At 52.1% G+C, this 25,200-nt stretch overlaps 9 protein-coding genes across 9 annotated transcripts; 3 read left to right on the forward strand and 6 right to left on the reverse strand.

Moving 5' to 3' along the window:
- Positions 1–507: 507 nt before the first annotated feature.
- CDEST_14434 (uncharacterized protein) lies at positions 508–1,364 on the reverse strand. Its single transcript, XM_062930590.1, has 3 exons — positions 1,114–1,364; positions 997–1,044; positions 508–929 (listed from the first exon to the last, which is right to left on the reverse strand). Exons 1-3 carry the CDS (start codon positions 1,273–1,275, stop codon positions 609–611), a joined length of 531 nt encoding a protein of 176 aa, XP_062786641.1. The 5' UTR covers positions 1,276–1,364; the 3' UTR covers positions 508–608.
- A 780-nt stretch (positions 1,365–2,144) lies between these two features.
- On the forward strand, positions 2,145–4,670 carry CDEST_14435 (Putative protein kinase; the record flags this gene model as incomplete). Its single annotated transcript, XM_062930591.1, has 3 exons — positions 2,145–2,378; positions 2,438–4,345; positions 4,449–4,670. 3 exons carry the CDS (start codon positions 2,145–2,147, stop codon positions 4,668–4,670), a joined length of 2,364 nt encoding a protein of 787 aa, XP_062786642.1.
- A 296-nt stretch (positions 4,671–4,966) lies between these two features.
- On the reverse strand, positions 4,967–6,186 carry CDEST_14436 (Putative E3 ubiquitin-protein ligase Zswim2; the record flags this gene model as incomplete). Its single annotated transcript, XM_062930592.1, has 3 exons — positions 5,565–6,186; positions 5,079–5,505; positions 4,967–5,016 (listed from the first exon to the last, which is right to left on the reverse strand). Exons 1-3 carry the CDS (start codon positions 6,018–6,020, stop codon positions 4,967–4,969), a joined length of 933 nt encoding a protein of 310 aa, XP_062786643.1. The 5' UTR covers positions 6,021–6,186.
- Positions 6,187–7,136: 950 nt separating this feature from the next.
- Positions 7,137–9,457, reverse strand: CDEST_14437 (Putative peptidase S8/S53 domain, peptidase S8, subtilisin, His-active; the record flags this gene model as incomplete). The annotated part of the gene is made up of 7 exons (XM_062930593.1): positions 7,137–7,276; positions 7,367–7,786; positions 7,864–8,074; positions 8,143–8,246; positions 8,344–8,617; positions 8,703–9,017; positions 9,095–9,457. 7 exons carry the CDS (start codon positions 9,455–9,457, stop codon positions 7,137–7,139), a joined length of 1,827 nt encoding a protein of 608 aa, XP_062786644.1.
- Positions 9,458–10,186: 729 nt separating this feature from the next.
- On the reverse strand, positions 10,187–12,115 carry CDEST_14438 (Putative heterokaryon incompatibility; the record flags this gene model as incomplete). Its single annotated transcript, XM_062930594.1, has 1 exon — positions 10,187–12,115. One exon carries the CDS (start codon positions 12,113–12,115, stop codon positions 10,247–10,249), a length of 1,869 nt encoding a protein of 622 aa, XP_062786645.1. The 3' UTR covers positions 10,187–10,246.
- A 1,024-nt stretch (positions 12,116–13,139) lies between these two features.
- CDEST_14439 (Putative heterokaryon incompatibility) lies at positions 13,140–15,771 on the reverse strand. The gene is made up of 2 exons (XM_062930595.1): positions 13,498–15,771; positions 13,140–13,437 (listed from the first exon to the last, which is right to left on the reverse strand). The coding sequence occupies exon 1, from the start codon at positions 15,598–15,600 to the stop codon at positions 13,567–13,569; it is 2,034 nt and encodes a 677-aa protein (XP_062786646.1). The 5' UTR covers positions 15,601–15,771; the 3' UTR covers positions 13,140–13,437; positions 13,498–13,566.
- A 735-nt stretch (positions 15,772–16,506) lies between these two features.
- On the forward strand, positions 16,507–17,940 carry CDEST_14440 (uncharacterized protein). Its single transcript, XM_062930596.1, has 2 exons — positions 16,507–17,130; positions 17,187–17,940. The coding sequence occupies exons 1-2, from the start codon at positions 16,583–16,585 to the stop codon at positions 17,503–17,505; spliced, it is 867 nt and encodes a 288-aa protein (XP_062786647.1). The 5' UTR covers positions 16,507–16,582; the 3' UTR covers positions 17,506–17,940.
- Positions 17,586–18,562, reverse strand: CDEST_14441 (Putative peptidase S8/S53 domain-containing protein; the record flags this gene model as incomplete). The annotated part of the gene is made up of 2 exons (XM_062930597.1): positions 17,586–18,206; positions 18,263–18,562. The coding sequence occupies 2 exons, from the start codon at positions 18,560–18,562 to the stop codon at positions 17,586–17,588; spliced, it is 921 nt and encodes a 306-aa protein (XP_062786648.1).
- Positions 18,563–20,680: 2,118 nt separating this feature from the next.
- Positions 20,681–24,921, forward strand: CDEST_14442 (Putative protein kinase; the record flags this gene model as incomplete). Its single annotated transcript, XM_062930598.1, has 5 exons — positions 20,681–21,078; positions 21,147–21,879; positions 21,986–23,552; positions 23,614–24,315; positions 24,370–24,921. Exons 1-5 carry the CDS (start codon positions 20,796–20,798, stop codon positions 24,919–24,921), a joined length of 3,837 nt encoding a protein of 1,278 aa, XP_062786649.1. The 5' UTR covers positions 20,681–20,795.
- Positions 24,922–25,200: the final 279 nt, after the last annotated feature.

A 25,200-nucleotide genomic window follows, 5' to 3' on the forward strand; every position in this document is an offset into this window, starting at 1 on the left:
AGAAAGGTAGCAGCATGACAACCTACAAACAAGAGAAATCCCCTGATGAGTAGAAAGATGCTACTTAAGTCCCTCTCCTTAAGATTCAAATGCGTCAAAATTCAAGCTACGGTCCTTGGGAGCCAGCGACCTTCCAATGCAATCATGCATATGGGCGGAAGCCAGAGCCTGATATTCTGCTCATCTGCGGGGCATGGTCGTAACTACGCTCGAATGCATGTATATGCTTGCGTGGGGTGTCTCTTACCCAGCAAGATCTTCGTCAAACAGCATGGGGTGGCCAAGGCAGCCTGCCTGACTACACCCACAAGCTAAAAGTTGGTGTTGATTCAATTCGCTACAGATAAATCAAGTGACCTCGCGGCATAATCAGTATTATCGATGGAGAAAGTGAAAAAGGTGTGGCCGAGACATGTTTCAATAGTGTTATGTTGTGGCACCACACTGTGAGCTGGTCATGATGCGTAGTGGTTTGGCCGACGGGGGCGGGCGGGCTGTGCGGCCAATGTCTGTTACGAGGGGTGACGGATCAAAGTGTCCTATCTTACTAAGAATAGATCTGCTAACTGCATGTATTGTGATATTGGTCTCATAACCAATATTTCTGGTTACTTTGCCATATGACTGCAATTTGATTGGCGATTTACTTCCCAAATCGAATGACAAAATTGACAAAAAGAAAAGAAAGTTATAACCAAAAGTCTGACGGAGATTCTATCTGAGCGCATAAAATCAGACTCTGTGGCACTCAAAAGCAAGGAGATACAGAAAAAGAAGGGGAGCCGCAAGAAAAGTGAAAGATGCATGAGGTCCCCCATCGGCATCGTCAGGCGCGTCGCAAGACCACTTCCCAAGGGGTCAGCCTGATTAACGACTATCGCGAGTGACGATCTTCTATGTGTTTTATCTTCGCCGACATCGCGCAATCTCTGTCTGCAGCATGGTGGTCAGCCCACCTGGAGTTTCACGGGAGCAGGCCACCTGTCAGCTACTCACAATGGAAAGTTTCCGTGGTGCCTTGAGGGAATATGTGTTGTGTGCCATCTAGACAGTCAGTTCAAAAATTATAACATAGATTCTCACGAAGGTGATAGATGGAGGGTGCTTTCTCACCTCCACTTCATAGGCACCCGGAAAGTTCGTTTCAAGCATTCTAACAAGTTTCTCAGGATCCATATTCTGTCCCGCAATATCTTGCCTTGTCGCCTCGGCTAGTTGCCAGACCGCTACACCGTCATGTCGAGGGCTGGTACTCTCAGGAATACAAGTGCTCATGATGAGAAAACGAAAGTGGCGGCTCGCAAGGGGCTTTGGTTGATGGCACTGCCCTCCAGGGGGACTTGTACTTGAAGTTGAATCCAGTTTTCTGCCTTTCAAACTTTCAATCCATAACGGCGATGAGGGTTGTAATCATTGGTATATATAGTTCAAGACTTACGCCCTCAGCCCCTCGAGCATACGCAGCGTGGAAGATGAGCCTGACAAGTACGCCGGAGGCTTTTGGCGCCACTGTGTTTCACCGATCCCAGAGCAAGGCAGCCAGTCAGCCCATATTTCCTGACGCCTTTTTCCATTTTCCAAGCAAGGCGCAGCCATCTCCCACACGCCCCCCTCCCCCCCTTTTCAGAGCCCGAGATTGGCTTTAAGAAGTCTGTGTGTGAGATTGGTTCGATGGGCGACACGAAGTAGCCTGCCTGATGCCAAGCCAACCACTTAGGATGGGTGACATTCCCGCTGAAATTAGCTTCCATGTGATGGTTGATATGCGAAAGCTGTCGTCTGCTGAGGGGGGTGATCATCATCTCTCAAGGCTTGAAGGATTATCACCCAGCGCTTGCACTTGATCTTTCAGCTTCAAATCCCGCCCCCAAAGTGGAAAAAGCAAAAATGCAGGGTAGACAGAGCAGTCTGTTTCGCTATTTGATCAAATGTTATTTAACCATCATCCTATCGGGTTCCAGGAGTTCGCCAATATGACAAAATTCCTTCCCCATCCGCTGTTGCACTTCCCACCTATGCTTTTCGCCATAGGTATGTGGTGGCAGCGAAGGTAGTTGCCAGAAGTCGATATCGATCATTATCCCTTGACTTTTCTTGCAAATCAAGTATTTGTTGTTCCACTTTGCCGTCTTGGGCCTGGAACGATGTCTGGTACGGTGACCGATCCCGACTCAGCGGGTATTGGGGAGCAGTCGACAGACACCACAACGCCGCCATCCACGCCGCCGCACCATTCTCTCGAGACTGAGCCAATCTCTGAATCGCCTGGGCAACGTCGCCTGTTTTCGCCACAGACATGGCCCAAAGACTATCGAACGACGACGTTGTTTGAGACGCGGCAACAAGTCATTGAAGAACCAGACGAGACCCTAGTCACGGTGGGATTACACTCGATTGGACCAGGGAAGAAGCCTTGCTAACCATCCACGTGAAGCAGCAGTTAGCTCGACGAACCAATCCAATCATCCACCCGGGCATCCCTGTGGTCGGCATCAGAGACGCAAGTGAGGCCAACGACTTTACGCCGCAAGACACGATTCGATATCTGTCTCTCAGGCCAACCACCACCATCATCTCCGATGGAGGAAACCAACAATATCAAGAAACAAAACCCCCGAGACCTACAAGACAAGATGAGCCCGGAAACACCGGATCGACACTCGAATCACCCACTCCGAATCTCAACGCTCAAGACTCCGAATCTCGACGACGCTCTTCTATTGACACCAGATACAAGCTTCAAATACAACTGCGGGTTGCATGTCAGCAGGTCGAGAACCCAATGGAAAGAGGCAACCCAAAAACGTTTCTTCCCAAAGTGGATCTGGAACGTATCATCAATCCAGAATCCGTCGTCCAAGAGCTGGCAGAGCGGCGGCAGTGTAGCCTCGACGATGTCCAACTGTGTCAGCAAGCCGAAGCTGTATGCAATGAACAACACGTTGACCTTGGCGGAGGGAAGCATCGTACTCGTTCGTTCCGGTCAGTGTTCGCCATCTTGGTCCTCATTGGGAAGTCAAACAGCATCGGTATGTTCATGAAGGAGAACGTCAGTGACCTCGATCTGCCTCTGAAGACTCGGGATGACCCGAGTAGACCCGAGTGTTATGATTTGTATCGAAAGAACTCCGAAGGAAACCCCCATGTCATGCCGTTGGACTGCTCGAATGATTGGAGCCCAGGAGAAAGAGAACAATTCTATCAGCAGCAGTGGAAAATGCTGGCGCCATTCTTCTTTCTCTCGGCCTACAACCACGTCAATCACTATCCGTTGACAGAGGAACATCTACCTTTCATCAAATGCCAGAATGACTATCTAGGTTATGTCCATCGGAGCACCGACGACGGACAATCACAGGATGGAGAGATTCGAGGAGGTACCTCGCAAGTCTACATGGTCTGGATACACCCTGATCATCACAATTTCCATCAAAACAACCGCCACATGCTAGATCCGGGCCGCGGGTTTGCAATCAAAAAGCTGGAAGACGAAAACCGCGTTAAGTTTGACCGAGAAATCGAGATGTTGAAGAAGTTTACGGGACGCGGCTTCCACCCTCATGTCGTCTCCATCCTGGCAACATATTCGCGATTTGGGAAATACCATCTCATCTTCAATCGAGCGGATGGGGATCTCTTCGACTATTGGAAAGCCGTGTATAAAGTTCCAGAGTTTGACTACGATACCGTTCTCTGGGTGTCAAAGCAATTGGCGGGACTGGCAAGTGGATTGCTCCGCTTCCACAGGCATCACACGAATTCAAAGAAGGCTTCAAAAGAGCCTGCACGAGCTGAAAACAATGGCAACGGGGGAGGGGTATGTTACCAGGACCAGGGGCTATCAGAGATGCAGAAAAGCCGCCTTCCTAGCAAGCCGCCTCAACCTCTTCAGGCCCATGATGCGGAGATCCGCGATTCTCAGTGGCATACGCAATTCGGCCGTCATGGGGACCTCAAGCCCGAGAACATACTCTGGTTCCCAGACGTGAAAGACAAGAGAGGGATTCTCAAGATCACAGACTTTGGGCAGGCTGAACTTCACTCGAAGACAAGCAAAACGTACAGACGCAGCAAGGGATTCGACACTTTGACGTACCGGTCCCCGGAGTGCGACACACCGCCCCAGCTCATCCGGCAGTCCAGCGATATATGGTCCCTGGGATGCATATTGCTCGAGTTCATGACCTGGATGCTTGGGGGCGCAGAGTACCTGGACGACTTCAAGAGGAGCCGGTTGCTTCTTGACCTTCACGTCAATCCTATCAAAACCGACATTTTCTGGGAACGTGTGCCGCTCGGAACGCTCGACCATGTGGGCACTCGGTTGAAACCGGCCGTCTCAAAGGTCAGAAACCACCATACCAACCTCATGTTTGCTTGTTCTGCAGTCGTCGTTCAGGCTTGCGGGTATGTCCAAGACAAGACCCAGCTAACGACTAGCATTGCAGCATATTGAGGAACTGCGTTCCCACCAAAATTGCTCGCCGTATGTTCAAGATGTTCTCGATCTCGTCGTGGACATGCTTGTGATTGAACCAAGCCATAGTTATGACAACCAGGCCCGGCGCAAGACCTGTGCAGAAGTTATGGTTTGCTTGAAGAAACTCTTCGAGAAGTGCCAAAAGCCTGATACTGGTGTTTCATACGCTATTGGTGTCCCAAAGGGATAATTTTGGGAAAGTCATGCGTCCCTAGAAGGTCTCGTTGAACACAGGGGTCGACACAGACAGTCCTGGCTGGGTGCCAAATTTTCAGTCATAGTTTGAAAACTAGGGTTTCAGAAACAGCCAATGAATTTCAGTGCCAACAGTCTAGGCTTGAGATCGAAGATTCGAATTTAATGTCGCTCTGATCATTTGTCCGCGTGTCGGAGTCCCCTCGTCTTGCGGGAAAGTGCAAGCTTGCAACCATAAACGCCCCCATCCAACACTACAGCGCGCACTCTAGGCGTCGTCCCCATGCTCGATCAATAGTAGCCTGGTCCTCGCGTCCACCATCTGGAGTAGGTACTATAGTCTATACCGGCTGGTTAGCTTAAAATACGCATACGTATGACACCAGAGAATGCTCAAGCCTACCCTGTTGAGTGCTGATGCCGAGCTGGTCAGCGACGTTGACATAGCCCTCGCGGGTGACCTTGCCGCCCTTCTTAATGTCCTTGACCATTTTCTCGTCGCCTTGCCAGACACTACGACAGAACGGACAAGTCACATCGCTGCCGCTCCCACCGCGGCGCTTTGTGGCAGCCCATGTTTCAAAACAATCCTTGTGGATGTTCTGGCCGCAGGCCGCGCGGCACCACACAATGGTTTCCTTGCTCTCGGCCTCAAACTCGCAGAAGCAAATGGGGCAGTCGCCATCGATAGGCTTACGGTTCTTGTCCTGGGACCCGTCGGCCGGAGCATCAATGGGAGGGGCGTCTGCAAAGATCTCTCTGAGCTCACTGGGAACGAGAGCTAGTTGATACGTGTGTTCATACTTGGCGCGGAGGACTCGCGACATGACCTGGAAACATTAGACACGGAATCAACGGGCGAGCTTGAGTGACTACGCGGGAAACATACATAGAGCCAATGCTTGCACTGGTTGCCCTTTAACGAATGCGGGCAGCTACAAGATGGGACCTGGCCGATGTGGACGGTGTAGACGTTGCCGGTAGAGCCGGTTAGCTCGACCTCCTCCTCTGGGGCATCGTCGGTGCCGCACCGACGCCGCTCGAGGACGTAAAACCTCTGGGTCGTGGCTCGGTGGTAGACATCGTGAAAGCTCTGGGGAGGTTTCGGACGAAATCGACGCAGACGCTTCTCGTCGGTGGTGGCACCGGTTGCGGTCTTTAGCTTCTTCGGTTTTTCAGGGCTTTCTGACTGCTGTTTATCATCGAAAGAAATGGCCTTTCTCTTTCTACTCGGTGGTACTATCGGCGTTGTCTGGGATGCTGTGGTCGTTGAGCTCTGGACGTCTTTCTTGTGACCTCTTGGTTCAGGGCGGGTCGCCTCGGCGGCAGGATAAGAACCCCCCATTTTTATGTAGAGGTACAACGTTGGTCAGGAGCTTGTGAGGTCGAGGTGAGCTTGTGAGATTGATATGAACTCGAGAAGAAGGAGAGTGTTTACGAAGAGAAAGCGAGGATGGTGTTTGAGTGTTGAGAGGAACGGAGTGTGGTGTCAAAGTCCGAGGAAAGGACCACCAAGGCCAGGAGGTCAGAAGGGGTGGTACCTGCAGCTTCCCCACGATCCACAAGGTGGTCAATGACGGAGGAGCCCATGTGCACGGACCAGGAGAAAACAGTCTCGATGTGGCGATGAACATCACGTGCCCATTGCCAGAGAGAGAAAGAGTCACGTGACTCAGCGGTCTGGAATGTTCAGCAAGCGATGCAATGACATGATCTATTCCTACTACAAGCAATGCGGAACTGAGCTTTCCATACATCCCTCATCTAAATAAACAGCCTCCTCATATTCTCAGTACACCAATAAAGCTCTGTAAACATCACGCGGTTAGCTAGCTCTTCGTCACCTGGACTCGCACTCGTCATCAACGACCCGGGTAAGGCGCTGTACTACGCGGGAGATGCCATTCACGTTCATAACAGACGATTTCTAGCCATTAATCGCGGTCCAAGATCGATAATAAATCGTTTTGATGTCGAGGAATCTCTCAAAGGCATCCGTGCCGACAACGAACGGATTCCCCGCCTCAGTGCTTCTGTGCCTCAACAGAACAAACTGGTAGATAGACCAGTCCTAGAGCTAGTGGGATGGGGGCAGATGGTTGCTGTTCTTCTCCATAGTTTTCTTTAGTTTACTATAGTCTTACTAAAGCTGTAAAGTAGTATTACACAACAGCAATCCTAGCCAAGCTTACATACCTTTGTCTATTAATCTACATCTTTGGCAACTTTGAACTACTAGTAGCACTGAGACCTCTATTCTCTTCTACCCTACAACCAGGTTAAGTACCAGTTAAGGGGATACCTTACTGTTGGATTTGTTAGCTACAGCTCCTAGTTGTTTCCGATACTTAGTTGTAGGGGCTATAACTTACTTGAAGGCGACTCCTGCGTCGGCGACTAATACACCCGGTTGCACCAAGTCGTTTGACCACTTTGAGTGGTACCTAGACATTAGGGTTAGTCAGTGCCTCTCTGTCCCTCTCTCTATATCTCGTTCAAGCATGGTATATCTGTTAACGTACGTGCTGCAGAAATAATCCTCGTTGTATTTCCCGTTTTTGAACTGCAGTATCCGGTAGATAAAGACAGAGGCGCACTTGCCTGGAACAGTAAAAAGCTGCTGTCAGTCTCAGGGGTTTCTATATTACACTACCAACGGCAGCGGGGACAGGGTAGGATGTTGGGACTTACCTGTACATCTATCCAGGCACCACTGCTCGATACTGCCCTTGACGTCAAATTCCGAGCTGTCCCAGCTATCGACGTAGCTGTGGCCTATGACGCCGTCCTCTTCGAAGACGCGCTGAAAGCCCTGCGGGTTATCGCTCCACTGGGGCTTAGGGGGCCGCGGGGGCCGCGCCGAGGCAGGGGGGTCTACGGTCACCCGGCAGCCCGACCCGGCGTCGCCCGGCCTTCTTGGCGACTCGCAAGCGAGTCCCCGTGGGTCAATGCCATTCCAAATCACAGGCGGCCCGCGTTTGATGCGCGGGTACGAGAACTCTTTCACCATGGCCTTCACGTTTGCTGCGACCTTGCCAGGGATCTGAAGCCGGGCGGCATGTTCGTCTTGGGAGAGCCAGACGGCGATAACTCCTACGACGGCGGGGACGGCTGGTACGCTAGGTGAGCCTCTTGTTGTGTGGCAGCAAGGAGATAAAATGGGGAGGGGGGGGGGGGGGGGGGCTTACCAAAAGAAGTGCCAACTTTCCTGGCCCAGGTCGTCGAAGATTTAGCTGAGGCGCACGTAACTTCGCCTGGGGCTGACGTAGTCAGCTCTTTAGCGGTGCCCTGGGAGTATGGGCTGCGGGAGCCGTCTTCCTCAACGGCGCCAACAACAATAATGTTTGTGGTCCGACTAAAAAGTGCTGGGTAGTCTGACAGCTTATTAAAGCCATCTCTCTAGTAATTGTTAGTTGGGGCGTGCTAGGATAAGTCAAAGAGTAAGAGAAGGGTTAGTGGGGGCTTACTCTTGCGTTGCCTGACGCTGTGACGATAACGATGTCTTCATTCATAACAGTGGCGAGGAGGAGCCTGTACGCTGTCACAGAGGACTTCTGTTTCTTGGTTAAGTCTAATGGGTACTGTTTTTAGTAAACTGGGCGAGAGGGAAAAGGGGACTGGGACGGGGACGGTAGAGGTTACACAAGGAGGAGCTTTGCAAGACTTACATTTCCCTAATGATAGGTTGACTACAGCCTTGCCCTGGATGCCCTTCTCGTAGACGTCGTTACTGATCTCCACGAGTGCCGAGAAAGTCGAAGCCAATCCTTTTTCCTTGTGGTGAATCTTGACCATGACAATGTTGGCGTCCTTGGCGGTACCGAATAGTCGGCCTGTCACCTTGGACGCTATACAGGAGCCGTGGCCTTCCGGGTCCGTCTCCGACTCCTCAACGCCAGGCGTGTATATAAAGCTCTTGCTCCCCTTCATGTTTTTCCATTCCTGTTTATCTTAGTTAGCGGTTGATGCCCTCTGATGAAACTGGTGAAACCGGAATCTAGTTGTGTCGTGGCGAAAGAAAACACACCGGACTCTCAATGTTGGCGCCGGTGTCGATCACGTAGATCGTCACCCCTTTACCAGCTTCGGCGGCGTATGCGAACCCGGGGAGGTTCTCGGCGCGCACCGAGCCGGGGGGCTGGGAGATGACGTTGAGTTCTATGGCGGCCGGCATCTGGAGGCGGACGTCGGCCGGGTTTCGGACGTCCGTCAGCGGCGACTTGGACCGACCCTTGCCAAATAATTGACGAGGCGTCAACGACGGCCGCGCCGATGATTGGGGCGCCGACGGGGTAGGCGGTTGTTCTTCATCGGGACTCGAATCAGGGGTTATAGCACCAACCTATAGCGGTCAATTGCGATTAGTACCACGATAGGGGTAGTTGACCAGGGACGGAGAGAGTGGAGTGAGTCGCCTACACCGGGAAGCTTCTCGATCGCGTCGGCCTGGGCGGAGCTGATGTCTGCCTTGAAGAAGACGACCAGGCCGGTGCGTTTGCTGGTTTTTGCCTCCAGAGACCCCGGGGCGGCTTCTGTTGAGAGTTTGTTGTTGAGGTCCCGGATCTGTTCCCTGGTGGCGCTCTGTTCCACAACAATAACGTACGGGATTAGCTTTGCGGTGGACGTAGACGACGTAGTGCTCGCCGGTCCTTCGATTTCGGGGAGCGGTTGTCTAACGAATTGCTGTATGAGATCCTGCGATCCATCCCGCTGGGTAAGAGTAAAGACTCCGTTGCTCAAGAAGAACAAGGCGAGACACCAGAAGAGGTTGCCGGAGAGCATTTGGGCGGGAAAATAAGGATTGGTTATTAAATGGAAAGGGGGGGTATCAGTAAGGGAACGCAAGCCAACAAAAGAACGTAAGAAGACGCTGGAGCGCGGAAGGGCAAAGAGGCCGCGATCCGACTCATGAATTGAGAGTACTCTCGGGACTTATACAACTAGGAGCAGCCTCCCTCCATGGTCCCTCTTTTACATGGCAGACATGGCCTCTTCCACCATATTAATCCTATCAATCTTATTAATAGCGGCCATGAGGTATGCTGAGAGCAAGGCTGTGCCATCTCGACGGAATTCGGTAACTCCGAATGTCCTTCATCGCAATACAAGGATTGTCGAGATGGGTAGTGGCCTTTGCGGCGGCAACAGCCGCATTTCATTCATCAGGTGCGGCAAGTCCACATTTATGCCAAGGCAGGGCAGAAGTTTACTGATCAGAAGCATTGCAAACAAATTTTCGTCTAATTAAAACCCCCAACTTAAAATATCATCTACCTCAGGGGCAGTAAATCTAGAGTGTTTATGTGTCTTTGGACCTAAGGAGAGTAAGGAGGTCTGCTTTTGCAACTAGGTTTTGGGATAAGGTGTGACACTTGCATGAACTAGATCCCTGCCAGGTCGTCTAGGGGCTGTAATTACTGCTGGACTACTCCGTCCCTAACAAAACATGCAGAATTCGCAAGTGATCTAGGTTATCACCAAACGGCTTATGTTGTCACTTTGACTCTCTTTACCTATAAAGAGGGAAGTTGCGTAGCCTGGTATCGGTGTATGATTCTGAACGGTGTTGCCCTAAACCAAAACGAACACTTCTCCATCGCCAAACATCTTCCGGGTACTCTCATCCGCCGTCTCCGGCATCAGCGGGCCGATGAAGCAGTCCCCCAATAAGACCCAGCCATCATCCACCTGCCTCAGAACAAACGGTATCGGCCCCCCATAAAGGAGGACCACAACGTCCCCCTCTTCTGCACATGCCGGCGCCAAACCGTAGAAGCCCGCCGCCGTCTCGAAGACGCGTCGCTGGTCACAGGCCCGTGACGCAGCAACTCGAAAACGGGTGGCATCGCCATCGCAAAGTGCGATTTCAAGAGGATCAAACGTGTCCGATCGGCTCCCGGCTCTATCAAACAGTTGTCCGATGTACGTGAGGAAGTCAGCATAGAATTGACTCAAGCCCTCAGTTTCAAGATCCATGACAAGCTCATATCCGTCTGTGAATCCAGTAGTGAGAGTCAAAGCCATTTCCATGATGCCGGCGAAAGGGCGATCGGCGGACACAGACATTGCGTAGCCCTTGCTGGAGGATGATCGGTGCCAGATTTCTAGGAAGGGATGTTTCGCAGCTTTCGAGGGAAGAACCTCCTTTTTGAAGTGCTCGACGTCGAGTATGTCGGTCGTCCAGGCAATAGTGTCAAAACGAACTCCAGAAAGCGCCACCTTGCCGTCAGCGGTAGGCTCGAAAGCTACCAGGCTAGGCAAGCCATGCTTGTCTCCGTTTTCCCACGCGGTCAATGACAGGCTGGAGAGTAGATTGGACGCGTTTTCGCTGATATCCCAACGTGGCACCCAGGAAGGGAATCCATTGCGTGAGTATTCACGCCCGTGTTTCGCATAGCACAGAGATGCCAAATTCCCGCTCGTTTCTACGGACGTTCTGACAACATCGGCGTAGACATCGACAACGCTTTTGCTGTAGTCTACCCTTCGGAACCCTTTGAGATTTTCTTCGCTCACAAGACCCAGCAAGCCGTAAACTTTGTCTCGAGGGTCTGTGGCGTTGAAATCGCGGAATGTAACGAGAATCTCCAGCAGGCTGGACTCGGACAGCCCGTTAGTGTCGAACATGCTGTACGCGGTGTCCCAGTTCAGTCCCTCAAGTTCGTCCGGCACGTCGTAGTCGGTGGCAAGACTCTGTTCGCTGAGCCAGGCAGCGGTGACGCCGAGCTTGATCCAGTGCAAGGAATGGGATCCGATGTAGACCTTGGATGACCGAGCCAGGACGATTTCCTGAACGCACCATACCCGTGTGAACCATTGTCGTGACAGGACCCACCCCAGCGCCGTCCAGCCTGCGAGTTCAGGCTTGGATCGGTTCGTGTTTTCTGCGACAGTAGTGATGTCCGAGATTGAAACCCCTGCAAGACCTTCGAACTTTTGCGTGGCCAGGGTAAAGTGAGCCATGTCGAGTAGCTCGACGCCTTTGGCCATGGCATGGTTTTCGCAAGCCTTATGAATCGACTCAATCAAGTGGATGGCACATGCAGCTTGGCCATCAGTGTCGAGGCCCAGCCAGACCATGACGCTTGTGGAACGAGAGTATATCTCGCGCATCAGCTGCACCTGCTCTGCGCGTTCCTCCAGATCATCCTGGTTTATGCACAAGGCGTCTGCCCAGATCAGTAATTCTTTGTCGGGAAGCCGAAAGTGCCGAAGAGCGTCGAATAGGCTCTTTGTGACGGAGATCTCCTGGCCCGAGATGTAAATGCACTCTCGTTGTGATGGGTCGCCCCAGACGTAGGAAAGCGCTGCAAATGTTGGCCATTTGTCAATGTCCACCTCTTGAAGACGAACATGGATGTGATCGGTCCCGGAGCCGCCTTGCAGGGCGAGGATCCTTATCCATCGGCTCGGTAAGCGTCTTGAATAGATGGAATGCATCAGGAGTTGACAAACACTGCACCATCTGCATTTCGAGAGGGAGGCGAAAGAGGGGCGCGTTGGGACCCGAGACTACTTGTAGACAGATGTGTGGGGGATGACGTGGCATCAAAGATGGAACTAGCTGACATCGCGCCGGGGGTCATGAAGGTCCGAAGACTAGACTAGTTGTGGAACAAGTTTTCAATGATAAATCTCAAATCTTTTCATAACAGAAACTCTCTGCCCCTCATAAAAGAGTATTAGAGCGAAGGTGTAGGAGGATTCACTGGGTAAACGCATAACAACTAGACCGGGGAGGATGAAATGGGTTGATGCCGGCTCCCTCAGTTATCAACCCGACTCTATGAATGCGTGGACCACCTGGAATAGTCCTCCCAGCAGCTGTTCCAGTCTGATAGGATGGATGGGCTGCGCAGCTGCTGGAATGAAGGCCACAGAAGCACAGGGTAGCTTCACATAATGCTGGACTGATGGGCTAGCAAGGAGCTGCTGACTTGATTATCAGATGCGTGTAAGAAAGCAGGAAGTAAGTGGAACAAAAGGCAAAGGCAAAGGAAAATGCAAGGGCAAAGACAAAGACAAGGACAAAGGCAAAGGCAAAAGTGAAAGCATAAGGCAAGTTTTGTTAAGTATATCTTTTCATAGTTAAACCTAATCTAGGAAGGTTTTCTTTGTGGGACTCAATGAACTTATACCAGCTGACAGTTAATGACTGCTGCTCGCACTCACAGCTTGCAACCACCTCCTTATTGCACCTTGAACTTACTATTAGTATCACAAGTAGGATAATGCCATCATAGTGCAGCCTCTTGGCAGGTTGAGGCAGTAGTGACTCTATTAGGTACGAATACCTACTGAAAGAAAGGTACGTAGGAATGCAAAAGCATTTGTGGAGCAGTAGCCTATCTAGTTAGAGTGGGGGCATTGAAAACCATCCTGTTAAAGCAAAAGTCGCTGGCCCTGTTGGTTCCAGAGCCCTAATCTAGCATCATGCCAGGGACCATAAAGGTTCCAGAGACTAGACTAATTTTGTTGAAAGGATAGAGTGGTTCCTTTTTAATCTGTGAACAAAAGGATCTTGTTACCTATTATTTCCAAGAGAGTTCGCGCAATAGTCTAGGAATAAAAAGAGGGAAAACATATAATAACTAGCCAGTGGAGGGAAAACAGGCTTGTCATAGGCGCCTGTCGCAAGCGGTAGCTCAACTTCAGATTAAATCAGCAGTTTGCAGGAACTGAAGACACGCAGACGATGAAGACAACAGTCTACATACAGTCCAACTCTAGCTTCACCCACCCTAGCCTCCTTTCTCTATCCACTTTTTGGCATGTTAGAGAGATTGTGAACTGCAACATCTGGGAAAGAGGAAGAACGCTACCTGATAAAAGTTGCTATGAGAGCAACGCATTTGCTTTTTCTGAAGAAACTTCCAAATAGCCGCCCTCACTTAGACAATGCGGAAGTGCTGCTTCTCCCCCTCGTTTTGAACGTGAGCGTTGATCCTGTCAAAGTCCTCCTGCGGAATCTTCTCCCACGGCGGCCACGGCTGGTTCTTGTACCCTAGCCGCTCGTATGCGCCGGGCTGACGCTCCGACCGTCCCAAGACGATGCTCGTCAACCACCGCTGGCCGTTGGGGTACTTGTTCGTATACTCCCACCAGTACCCCACGATCATCACCCACACCGTCACGGGCGGGCTCAGCTCGACGCTGTCGACGTCTCTCACGCGGTACGCCGTGTTTCCCAGCCCGTGGGCAGATTCCCTCGGCGTGGGGCGGATCGGTCCCGGCGCCAGGTGCGTGTCGCCCCGGAAGGGGATCTGCCACCCGCCGACCTTGGCGAGGAAGAGCGTCTCTGGGTGGCCGTGGGGAAACATGGCGCCGGGGTTGTTGTAGTCGAACAGGTCGCTGCCGTCGTAGGGCGGGTGCGTCTCGAGGGTGGCCTCGATCAGCGGCGCCTCCATGTCGACCCAGGCGTCGACGACCTGGCCGAAGACGGGGTTGCTCTGGCGCGTGGCCCCGGCGTCGACGACCTGGGAGAGGTAGAAGCCCTTGGCGGCGATGGAGTTGTCGTTGTAGAAGACGTTGCCCGCCACGCTGGCCCAGGAGAAGGACGGGGCGCGCCACTGGCGCGTCGCCTCCCACTTGAGGCTCTCGAACATGTGGCGCTCCCAGCACATGTCGCGGATGAGATTGTCGCGCCACAGGCCGGCGATGTACCGCGAGCCGGTGACGTCGGCAACGTGGCCGGCCACGGCCGAGATGGCGGGCAGCTTGTCCGTCTCAAAGGTGAGGCGGCGCTTGGAGAACTCCATGACCTGGCTGTGCCAGAGCGAAAACGCCTTCTCGGCCGTGTCGATGGTGATGAGCGGCGTGAAGGGGTGGTTGGGGGAGCTCGTGTGGCCGCCCTCGCAGGCCTGCAGGGTCTGGCACGACCACTGCAGCTCCGTCCGCGAGTAGACGAGGATGCGCGTGGCCAGGAGGCGTTCCTGGAGCGGCCAGCCGCGGCAGTCGAGGGGGTCGCGCGCGCTGTAGAAGGACTGGAGGTCCTCGTGGAGGCCGATGGTCGGGACGGCGCGGGCGCGCACGGCGGCTGGCTGGGAGGGGTGGGCGTCGCGGATGACGAAGGATTCCGGGCGGCGCATCCTCTCGTCGTCCTCGTCGTCGCCGAGGAAGGACTCCTGGCAGTTGCCGATGGCGGCGGCGGCGATGACGACGCTCGCGTTCTTGTAGACCCAGGACATGCGCGGGAACTGGTCCTCCCAGTCGGCGTGGTCGTCCTGGATGATGCATAGGCTGTCGACCCAGAGGTGGTTGATGCCGAGGCGCGGGGCGATGACGGCGACGTCCCGGAAGCAGCGCGGCAGGTGGCCCAGGTTGATCGAGTCCATGTGCGCCGTGATGTTGGCGCGGAGGGTGCGGATGTTCTTGTCGCCGCCCCAGCAGTAGCTCAGCGCGATGTAGGGCACCGGCTCGTCGGGGTGGATGATGTGGCCGCCCTTGTCGGTGAGCCTGATGAGCCTCTTTGGCATGAACTCATGGTTGATCTTGCACTTGTCGTGGTTGTCGTGGCAGTCCTTCACCTGGCGGGCCATGAAGTCCATGGTGGCTTCGGAGCGGGGAGAGGCCGGGACCTCGAGGAGCGGATGGAGGTGCTTGACCGCGCTGTCGGCCTCGGTGGTGTACAGCTCGAAGGAGCAGGCGTCCTTGCCGGTGAGCGAGATCTTTGGGTTCTGATGGTCCTCGAGCCAGATGGTCATCTTGTCCCAGTCGGACGCCAGCTTGTAGGCGGCGGCGAGCAGCACGGCGCAGCGGTAGCAGTCATCGCGGCGGCTCCGCAGCTCGGCCGGCGTCCGGTTCTCGAGCGCCACACGGTGGATGCCGAAAGTGTCGCGGAGGACGGCATCGCGCTCGTGGAGCGGGCCCTGGGGGTCAAAGTCGTGGCATGCGGAGCAGTAGTCGTCGGGGCTCGCCGTGACCATGGCCACACTGTATCAAGCGAAATCAGAGGAAAGGGTAGGAGTATCAAACCAACAGCCTCTTACAGCAGACTCTCAGAGCGTCTCATCGGACATGATTATGTCTCAGGTTGCAATGCTCTAGGAGACCGGAGGCAGGCAGACTTGACGAGCGAAAGACCATATCGTGCTAGGCAGAAGCGGGGTAATCCAATCCTCTCGGATGCATGGAAGGATGGATGCCAGTCTTACGGGAGATAAAGGATTCCGCGGGCCCATTATGTCGAGCCCCTGGTTGACGTTGCCCAGCTTTGGACAGGCACATGATATATATGTGCTGCAAATTAGACCACGAAAATGGGGGCAAAAAGCCGCTTTCTGCTAAACTCTGGGGCCGAAGGAAAGGCCTTTTTTAATATTGGATGGCCAAAGACAAAGGCTCCTAATGAGACTGTTGGCTCTGGAGGTTGTTGACGGACGGACGAACGTCTAAAGCTGCTGTCACCTACTCCATCCCTGTCCCCTGCTAGATTACCTGAATTATCCCTTGGAGGAAACAAGCATATTCTCAACATAACTCTCCCGCTTTGCTGCCAAATATCCAAATATCATCATCTTCGATAGTGGAAAACGTTGGAAACACTTTCCAGTTACTGCTTCGTGATTCATTGAAACCACGATGTCCTGCACGCCGTCTTACGGAGGGCACACACCCACCACCCACCGAACTGCCCCAGACACTGCACAGCCTGCAGCTGAACTAGATCGACTGCAGGATGCATCATGCAGTAAACACAGTAGATACAAGGCAACGGCTAAGGCATAGCAGTCGGGCCGCGTCTGCAAGTCAGCGTAGCCTGATGGTGGCCGTACGACATCCTCTAATTATTGCAGCGAAGCATACATCCCGCACTCCAACTCCTCTTCAACCCTGAAATTGGACAGCAAAAGACGGAACACACAGCCAGCGAAGACGTCGTCGATTTAAGTCTCATAACCAACTGCAATGGACAAATGCTGGTTCGTTCTGCGTCAAACGCATTATCTGGCGCCAGAATACTCAAACATGGCGCGAGGGGAGGCTACTGGCAACCTTCTCCTCGGCCATGTCATTCCGAGTCTCAAAGCGCTCGACCAGGTCATCAACTCCGACGGCCCGCTTCCGTTTCCCAAGGACATGAGGATCGAGCAGTCGACGATGTATGATATCCAGTGGTCCACGTCCAAGGAATCCGGCATCGAGGCCAGTGCGAAGGCAGACGTCCCCGTCGCGGCAGCAGCTGGTCTCTCGGTCCGAGGAGACGTGGCGCTTGAGTTCCAGAGAGGCGCTGGCGATTCATGGCAGTTCGACCAAGTGGACACGCAGACCATCAGGCCGACCAAGAACTACATCCGACAGTGCCTCAAGACGCCACTGGTCGCGGCGCACATCGAGAGAGTCAAGTTTCTGGACAAGTGGAAGCTGTTGATGGTCTCCGGCATCATGATTGCCAAGGGCGCCAGGACCGAACGAAGCGAGTCGAAGGGAAGAGTGGCTCACTTCAAGCCTGGGATGTGGGTGTCACTTTCGGTCATCTCAGTTGGACCTGTTGCTAACCAAGCTTTGCTAGGAACATGGCCGAAGTTGTCAGTGCCGAAATTAGCGCTGGAGTCTCTCGAACAACCCAGTCGAGTCTCTCCGCGCAACACGAGAACGATTTCATCTGGGCAGTTCGTCTCACGGAGCTGTCAAAGAGCCCCTTTCGGTCGGATGTCTCTGAAAGGGTCTTGACGAAAGGAGCAACTCTGGGGCTGGATGACGACTTGCCAGATATCGATTCCATCGCTGATGCGGCGGGCGTGCTTGATTATCATCAAATCGAACATGAGACAGCTGACGAAGGTCAGAAGATTTATTTCATCTTTCCAACTGACGAGAATGCGACTTAAACCAAAGGGCATTCGATGACTGTCGGTTCCTCAGACACTGTTTCATAGTAAAATCAGGAATGGGTTGTTATCCAAAGATGCTAGAATTTCTCCAGGTAGTGCGCAATTCTATTCATCACGCTCACCCTTGCCTGTTGGATCTCTTCCTCCGATGGATCGTCCGATTGCCAACGTAGATTCTCTGGGAGAAGCTTCCACGGGGCAATACAATGGTACTCCTCGTCCTTCTCCGAGATCCCGCACAAGACTTTCGCCATCCCCGCCTTTTCTTTCAGATCATTGCAAAGATTACCATATATACCCCCGGCAACGGGATTTTGTTTGGCAAAATCGAGCAAGCGAGCTGCCAAGCCGCAAGCGATCGCGGTTGAGTACGACGTACCCTTCTGCGTCTCGCCTGTGAAGACTTTGATGTCCTCTCCAAGGATCGCAAAGTTCTCGTCTTTGCCGCTCCCGGTAGGGTTGATTTTGCGCGAGTTCTTTGCGCCGGCGTTCGTCGAGAAGACGCCGAAAACGCAGTCGTTCCAGCGAGCCGGATACACAACCCCGCTCATGTTGTTGTGGTTGGAAGCCGCCGCGAACACAAGAATATTAGCTGCAAACGCCTTCTTCAAGACCGTCTTCAACTCTGGGACCTCGGTTGCGAAACCAATCGCCATGCAAATGATGTCAACCTCATTGCTCATTGCCCATTTTAGTGCCTATGAGCCAGGCAGGTTAGCCACTCATCGAAACATGATGAGGCAAGTGAACTTACTCTGATTACTGCATCCACCGAATTCCTTATGGCATGGCTCTTTTCCATAACTCTTGCGACGTAAACCTCTGCAGGCTCGCAAATTTTGTAAACCAAGTCAACCACGGATGTCCCATGGCCAGTGTCATCGCGCATGTTTTCATCTGGACGGTCCGTGAAGTCTCGGTACATCCGGCCCTGGATCTCGAATCCCTCAGCAGCTTTTGGCGATATTCCCGTATCGAGGACTGCTACCTTTACTTTCTGGTAGTTGTTGTCTTCAAGGTCAGCACTCAGAACTAAGTTCAGGCTGTCGACCATCTTGAACCAGCCTTCGCTGGTCATTGCCTTGTGCCTGGAAGTTGTTAGAGCACTGAAGTAGACAGGGGATTGGTTTTCAGGGTGTACCTCTTGGACGGCTCTCCATTCAATGGATAGGTGAGCCGAGCACCAACTTCCGAAGAATCCGGATGCATCAAGCTAGCCTTGCGTTTTCGACTATGTGATGCCTGATTACTCTCCCATTTCCGCGGCTCTGGCCGTATCGGGGTGGTCCATGGTCGCAAATTCTCGTCGAGCTTTAGTATGATTCGGTTGTAGATCCATTCTTTGCTTGGTTCCTTGACTGTGGCCTCTGACCGATATACCTCAAGGCATGCTTGAACGGCGGCAATCACAGTTGACGGGACCTCTCCTTGGGCATCCGGACTATTGATGAGATTTCTGAGATGACCGTATCTTTCCCCGTCTTTGTGAATGTCTCGGTAAAGTCTTTCCTCCAGATAAATCTCCATCAAAACCTGCGCAAATGACAGCATGCGAGTTTGTGCCGCTTCAACGCCTATTTCAGTCGAACCGGGAAGACAATTCGAATTTTCGGTTTCGGTCAGTCTGGTGGAGAGGTACGGACGCTCCCTGTCCAACGTCGGGCCGCCTGGTCCTTTTGAATCGAGAACGAGAAATATGTTGTCGAGGTTCCATTTCCCATTTACCCATAGATCCGAATCAAGATGAACCAAGGCGAGCGAAAGATTCAGACAAAGTGCTGCCTTCTCTGCCGATAGCAAGAGGTGTTTTGATGGAAAATTCCGAGATGCCTGCTGATCAATGAGATAGCCTAAGGATATCTCAGGCGTGTCCTGCCGGCGGGCAGAGTTGACTCGTTTTCCGGATAGCACGAGTCGGTTCCCCGCCATCTGATGGAGTGTAATAAGTAGTTGTTCCTGGAACTGTTCGCACTCTCGCAGCAGATTGCATAGGCAATTCTCAGAGTCTTCCACCGTTTCTTTGTCAGTTTTCCTGCCGTCTTCGGGTTAGAATGTGGAAAAAGAAGCAACGGCAATGCACCTACACCGCAAGCTCGCAATCTGTTTCCTGCCACCGGCAAGTTTGAGAGTTGGAGTCCGAGGAGATGAACAAAAAGAAGCGAGTAGATTTGTCATCCACCCCAAAGCTGAGGCCTTTGAGATGAATTCTTGCAGTGTGATCGCGGCAGCACCGTGAATAGAGCACCAGAGCGCGATGCAACTGCCCAGAAGCCGTAGCTAATGAGTTGATCACATGGTTAGTCCGCTTGACACCAGGCGCAGGACGTGTTCCACAGAGAGCGACTGCCATCGCTTCGGCTTCGGAAGGCTTTCCGCGCAAAGCTTCGAAAAGCTCCAGTCCCTTCTTAAAGTTGACTTCCTGTCGCTTGCCCGACTCAAACGACTTGTTCGTCGCTGAGATCCATTCATATAGGCGATCCAGCTGATCGGTTGCGGGTGTCTTTTCGTCGGTGCCAGCATCTAACTCGCAAAGGTCTGACTCGAACGAGATGAGTTCTACCTCGTTCTGAGTTCTTGTATCCTCTATGGACAGTTGGCCCCATGATGCCTCCGATGTTATCCCATCTAGGTAACGCCTTAAAGGTTCAAGGAGACCGAAAAGGCGGTGGCTTCTCCAACTCATGGTCGAAACGAGGTCCACTCTTGGAATTTCTTGGTCATGGTGATTTTGTCAAACGAACTGACTTAGTGTCCACGCTGCATTCTTTGGCGGTGCGTGGCGGAAGGACGCGCTTCGAGAGGCGAGAGGGAGATAGGAGAGTTCCGAGAACAATGGGGGGCCTCCAGGTCGGCTGCATCATCAGCCCCTTTTGCAACTCCAAAAGACAGCAACATGCATGTCAGCTCATGTATGCATGCAGCATGCTGACCACCTATTGATGACACCAATGAAACCTCAAAGATAGGCCCATGCATATCTTGTGCACTGCAGCCATGCACTCTCAAGCCCGGCTTCTGTCACTTCCTGCAGGCTCGGACGAGAGACACTCAATGATTGGATCGCTTGACAGAACGAACAGCCAACATCAGAGGTATGCGTTGGCATGAGTAGCTTTTGGCGAGCTGAACAGGCGAACCCACCCCTCTCCTCCCTCCCACAATCCATCTGGGACATCGCGGCAACACCAAGGCACACATTATCTCGTTTTCTTGTTCAATTTGAGTTATTTTGCTCGAATTGCTGTTTCTTCCACGCGTCTCATGCATCTTCGTCATCAAATTGCCTAATGCTGAAGACAACCGACCCTGGAGGGGGTCTGGGACAATCCCAGGACGCAATCTACAATGCAGCCGTCGCGTGTAGAGACTTGTTCGACTCAACGATCAATCAGATCATGTCTGGTAAACGGCCTTTGAAAGAACTCCAGCAGCGATTTTGGCTATGGTCAAACAATTCCGGCGTGTTTGCAGAACCCTTTATCTCGCTTGATGCTCGCCTACAGGAACATGAAGAGCCTCGGGCCATGATTCTGAGATTGCTTGGGTTGATTCAAAAGAATCTGGAAGCCAGTAAGTTGAAACTCGGAGATCTCAGGAATTGCCCAGCTTAGAGGCTAAACAGTTATGATCAACCACAGTGGCACGGCTTGATGAAGAATTTCGTCGAGATGATAACAACCGAGAACCTGAAGAACAGCATGAACAATCTCAGGCCTGGTCGGTAGTTGATGGCGAATCAATGACCGAGAATAAACATTTACAGGGATCATTCTTCGGAATATCTGGTGCTCTCGAAAGGTTAACTCGGCTATCTGTGTTGATATCTAAAGCGTCGCAAAACAACAGATCAGCCCGAGTCGAGGCGTTCAGGGAGAAAAGAAAGATGGACTTCGCTGGTTTTGAAGAGCTCACGAACTTGATCATCAAGAACAAATACCCGATGATATCCGACTCCCTCAAGTTACAACTGACGAGATCGATTGTCTACCGCAGACAGAGCATCGTGTACCACCAGCACCGGGAGGCAAAGTATCAGAGGGAGCGGAAAAGGAACGAAACAGCAACCAAGAACAACACACCCGGAGAGTCGATGCTGGGGACAAGAACAATGCAGCCCGCGCAGGCTGCCGCACAGAATCATCAGGAAAAGAGCAGTTTCACTGGTTTTACTCCTTTGGATGGTTCTGAATTCAACCGGCAACACGTTGCTCTTGGACAATCCAAGACGGAAAGCACAGCTTCTGTGGGTGCTGCAGATGTCTGTTACCCACGTCCGCCTCGTCCCAAGGACGAAGCGGTCGGGTACATTGACTGTCGTTACTGTTCCAAGAAAGTCGAACGAAGGATCTTCGGCAGCCCCGTTCTGTGGAGGTAAGAGTGTGTTTCTATTGGTTTCGAGACTGGACAGAAAGTTGCAGAATACACAGCTACCTGTGTCGAAACATTGTGGCTGAGACTGATTTCAACTGGACACCAGGAAGCATGTTGACGACGATCTGAAGCCGTTCTTTTGCGTGTCCGAGCAATGCACCGATCCAGCTGTCGGATTCTCAAAGTACTCTTCGTGGCGCAAACACATGGAAGAGGAACATGGAACCAACTGGATACAATACAACCATGACTTGCCTCCTCTCGAGAGCAAGTCCAGCCAAGCCCCGGACGATGAGAGCGCCATCTGCCCACTTTGCCAAACACCAGGGGACAGACTGGAAGATGGAAAAACCAGGACCAAGATCAAGCACGAACCCCCACAAAGCATCGCACTTGCTTCCGCACCAAAAGGTTCTAGTCCTCGAAAAAACAATGATCGCCAAGTCCATTTCGGAGACGAGCCATCGCCCGGTGGCTACGAAGAACGGGTTTCCCTCATCGAAGAACCTGCATACAGTTCGGGTGGTCTCGGTGTTGCGCAGAAAATGTTGTCCAGGCACATAGCGGCACACCTACAGACTCTATGTTTCCAGACTCTCGAAGCTGGCCTAGCCGACGGAGACATCTGTGAAAATTCCGAGCATGGAAGCGAAAGTCTGAGAACAGCTACTGAATCTTTTGGCGGTCTTGATCGAGACTCCTCCGACCTGAGCGATGTCTCACTTCCCTTCGACGAGGACTCTGGCCATCTCACTCCCGTAACAGACACCCCTAATGCATTTGATCGACTTCGTATCGAAAGTCTGAAGTCAGATAGCGAAGGTCCGTTTGTTGGCGATTGGCTTCGGAACTTGGATGAAGTCTCAATCTCTGCTGCTGAGAATTCTCATCGTCTCCATTCCGGACAGGATGACCATGTTTCCTTTCATGGACCGTCAGCTGGAGATCTGCGCCAACATTCTCCAGAAACCCAGTCTCTAGATCTTGAAGATCCTGCAATTGCTACGGATGAGACTCCCAGGCCGGAGCTAGTTTCTGTGCTGTCCGGTTTTGGGAGTGAGAAGGGCGAAGACCTACGGGATTTGGTTTACGATCGGCTTGTATCAGGGAGCGATGGCCGGCAGTTCCTTCCTTTGGACGATCTTGAGAACCTCATTTCTCTGCCAAACGTGCGACAAATATTGAAAAGTCTCAACACCTACAGCGACCTTGAGGTGGAAAAGTACGTCAACGATGTATGCAACACAACGCCTTTTGGTAACAGTCAAAAAACCTCGAGGAAGAAAATTTTCGCCATCTTGGTTATGATTGACCACGTTGGAGCACTTCCCAGCTTCATTTCAGAGAACATGTTCGACGTTCACCTTCCCTTTGAACACAGACGCAAAGAGGGGAAGCGCCCGGAATTGGTTTTCAAGCCTGCTTTAAATGGGGTCAGTGTCCGCTTCGAAGGGAGTAGCAGTTGGAAAACTAGCAAGATGTGGGAATTCAACGATAAGCAATGGCAGGTTATGTCTCCGTTCTTCGACATGCAATCGAACAAGCCCCGTTTGTATTCTTTCGATGACCGAACTGTCCTTCCCATTGTCCAAAAAGATTGGAGATTTACATACGGCGGTTTCTCAGACAGTGTCAGGATAAAGATTCATCCTGCGCATCACAACTACCCGCAGGTAAGACGCTGGGATCAAAGAGACAACGGTATCACCTGCGCTGACAAGTGTTGATTTTTAGTCTACAATTTCTCATTTCATTCTCGAACACTTGTATAGCAGGAGTAGTCGAGAGCTGCGAGTCCTACAAGAGTTAGGTCGTCAGGACCAGAAGCACTTGCTAAGACTCCTTGCAGCCTACGATATGGCTCCTAAATCATATCATTTAGTGTATCCCTGTTCCGACGGCAATCTGCACGACTTTTGGGAACAGTTTCCAGAGCCAAAACCCGACCATTCTCTCATTAGTTGGTTAGCTGAACAGGCTGCTGGGGTCGCATCGAGTCTTGACTTTGTTCTCAATCAGCCTACCATCTTGGACGTATTGGGACAGAGTTCAAATCATGGCAGGGGTGTCCAAGTGGACCCAGATAATGTACTCTGGTTTCGAGACAAAAACACGGACGAGAACATTGCTCAAGGCGGAATACTCCAGATCAAAGACTTCGATGCGGAATTTGGTGTAACCCGGGGAACTTACAGAAGCCCGGAGTTCGACGTAGCAGGGGAGGAAATCTCTCAAGCTTTCGAGATTTGGCACCTAGGATGCCTCCTACTGCTGTTCATTTTATGGTATCTCGAGGGTCATCAAGCGCTTGACGAATTCAGTCATGCTCAGATTGGTGATGAAAGAGTAGATGAACCCCTACCAGCGAGCATATTTTTCACAGTCTCAGTAGAAAACGGCACAAAGGTGGCTGATCTCAAACCATCTGTCAGAAATGTAAGTACATCCATCCACTTCTTCCACTGAGATATTGGACTGAATAAAGAACAGTGGATCCAGCGGCTACATCGACATCCTGAATGCTCTCTATTCCTCCACAATATGGTCGACTACATATCAAACCGGTTGATTTGTATAGAACCCAAGGAAAGAGACAAACCTTCCGAGGTTGTCAAAGAACTCACAGAAATGGCGGAACGTTGCAAAGCGGATAGGGTATATGCCTGCCAAGGTTGTCCTAGACAACAGAGCAAACCCGAAACCGTCCTGACAGATATCGGGGCCGGCCAGCCAAAAGATGATCGACTTTCATCTCATGCACTGTCACAGAATTCTGCTACAGGGGAAGAATATTCAATGGACTTGGATGGAGCCTTTGATGTGATGACCGACGTCCTGGAACTTGGTGGAAAGGGAGAAGAGCCTTTGACTACAGAAACTCTGTCTCATTCAAAGGGCCAAGGCGCCAAGAAAAGGGGGCTTGATAGCTTGCCTTCTGCTGCAGCATCAGATACGGAAATGTCGAGCAGTGGCTTTGTGTCTCCACCTTCATTGCCGGCAGATGCGAAAAGAAGGAAAACACAACCAGAGGAAGGTTTGTAGATTAGCCTACTCTCAAAAGACATACCTTCACTCTGTGGATTGCTGCGAATTCACCGAGGTACAGGCACGACACTACATCCAAAATGTGAAGATTGATTAGGTACTGCTGATAGTGGAACCTCATGATCCACATCCAGGACAGTCGACGGTATGGCATGATAGAATTCACGCTGAGCATGAGTTAAGAAGTTCGAATGACAGTACTCTAGTGTATTTCAAGTCGTCTACTATCAGAAGTAGCCTTCGCCTTGGAGCACCGCGTTTCTCTATCATGCAATC

The sequence above is a fragment of the Colletotrichum destructivum genome, chromosome 10, assembly GCF_034447905.1.
Source record: "Colletotrichum destructivum chromosome 10, complete sequence".
Lineage (NCBI taxonomy): Eukaryota > Fungi > Ascomycota > Sordariomycetes > Glomerellales > Glomerellaceae > Colletotrichum > Colletotrichum destructivum.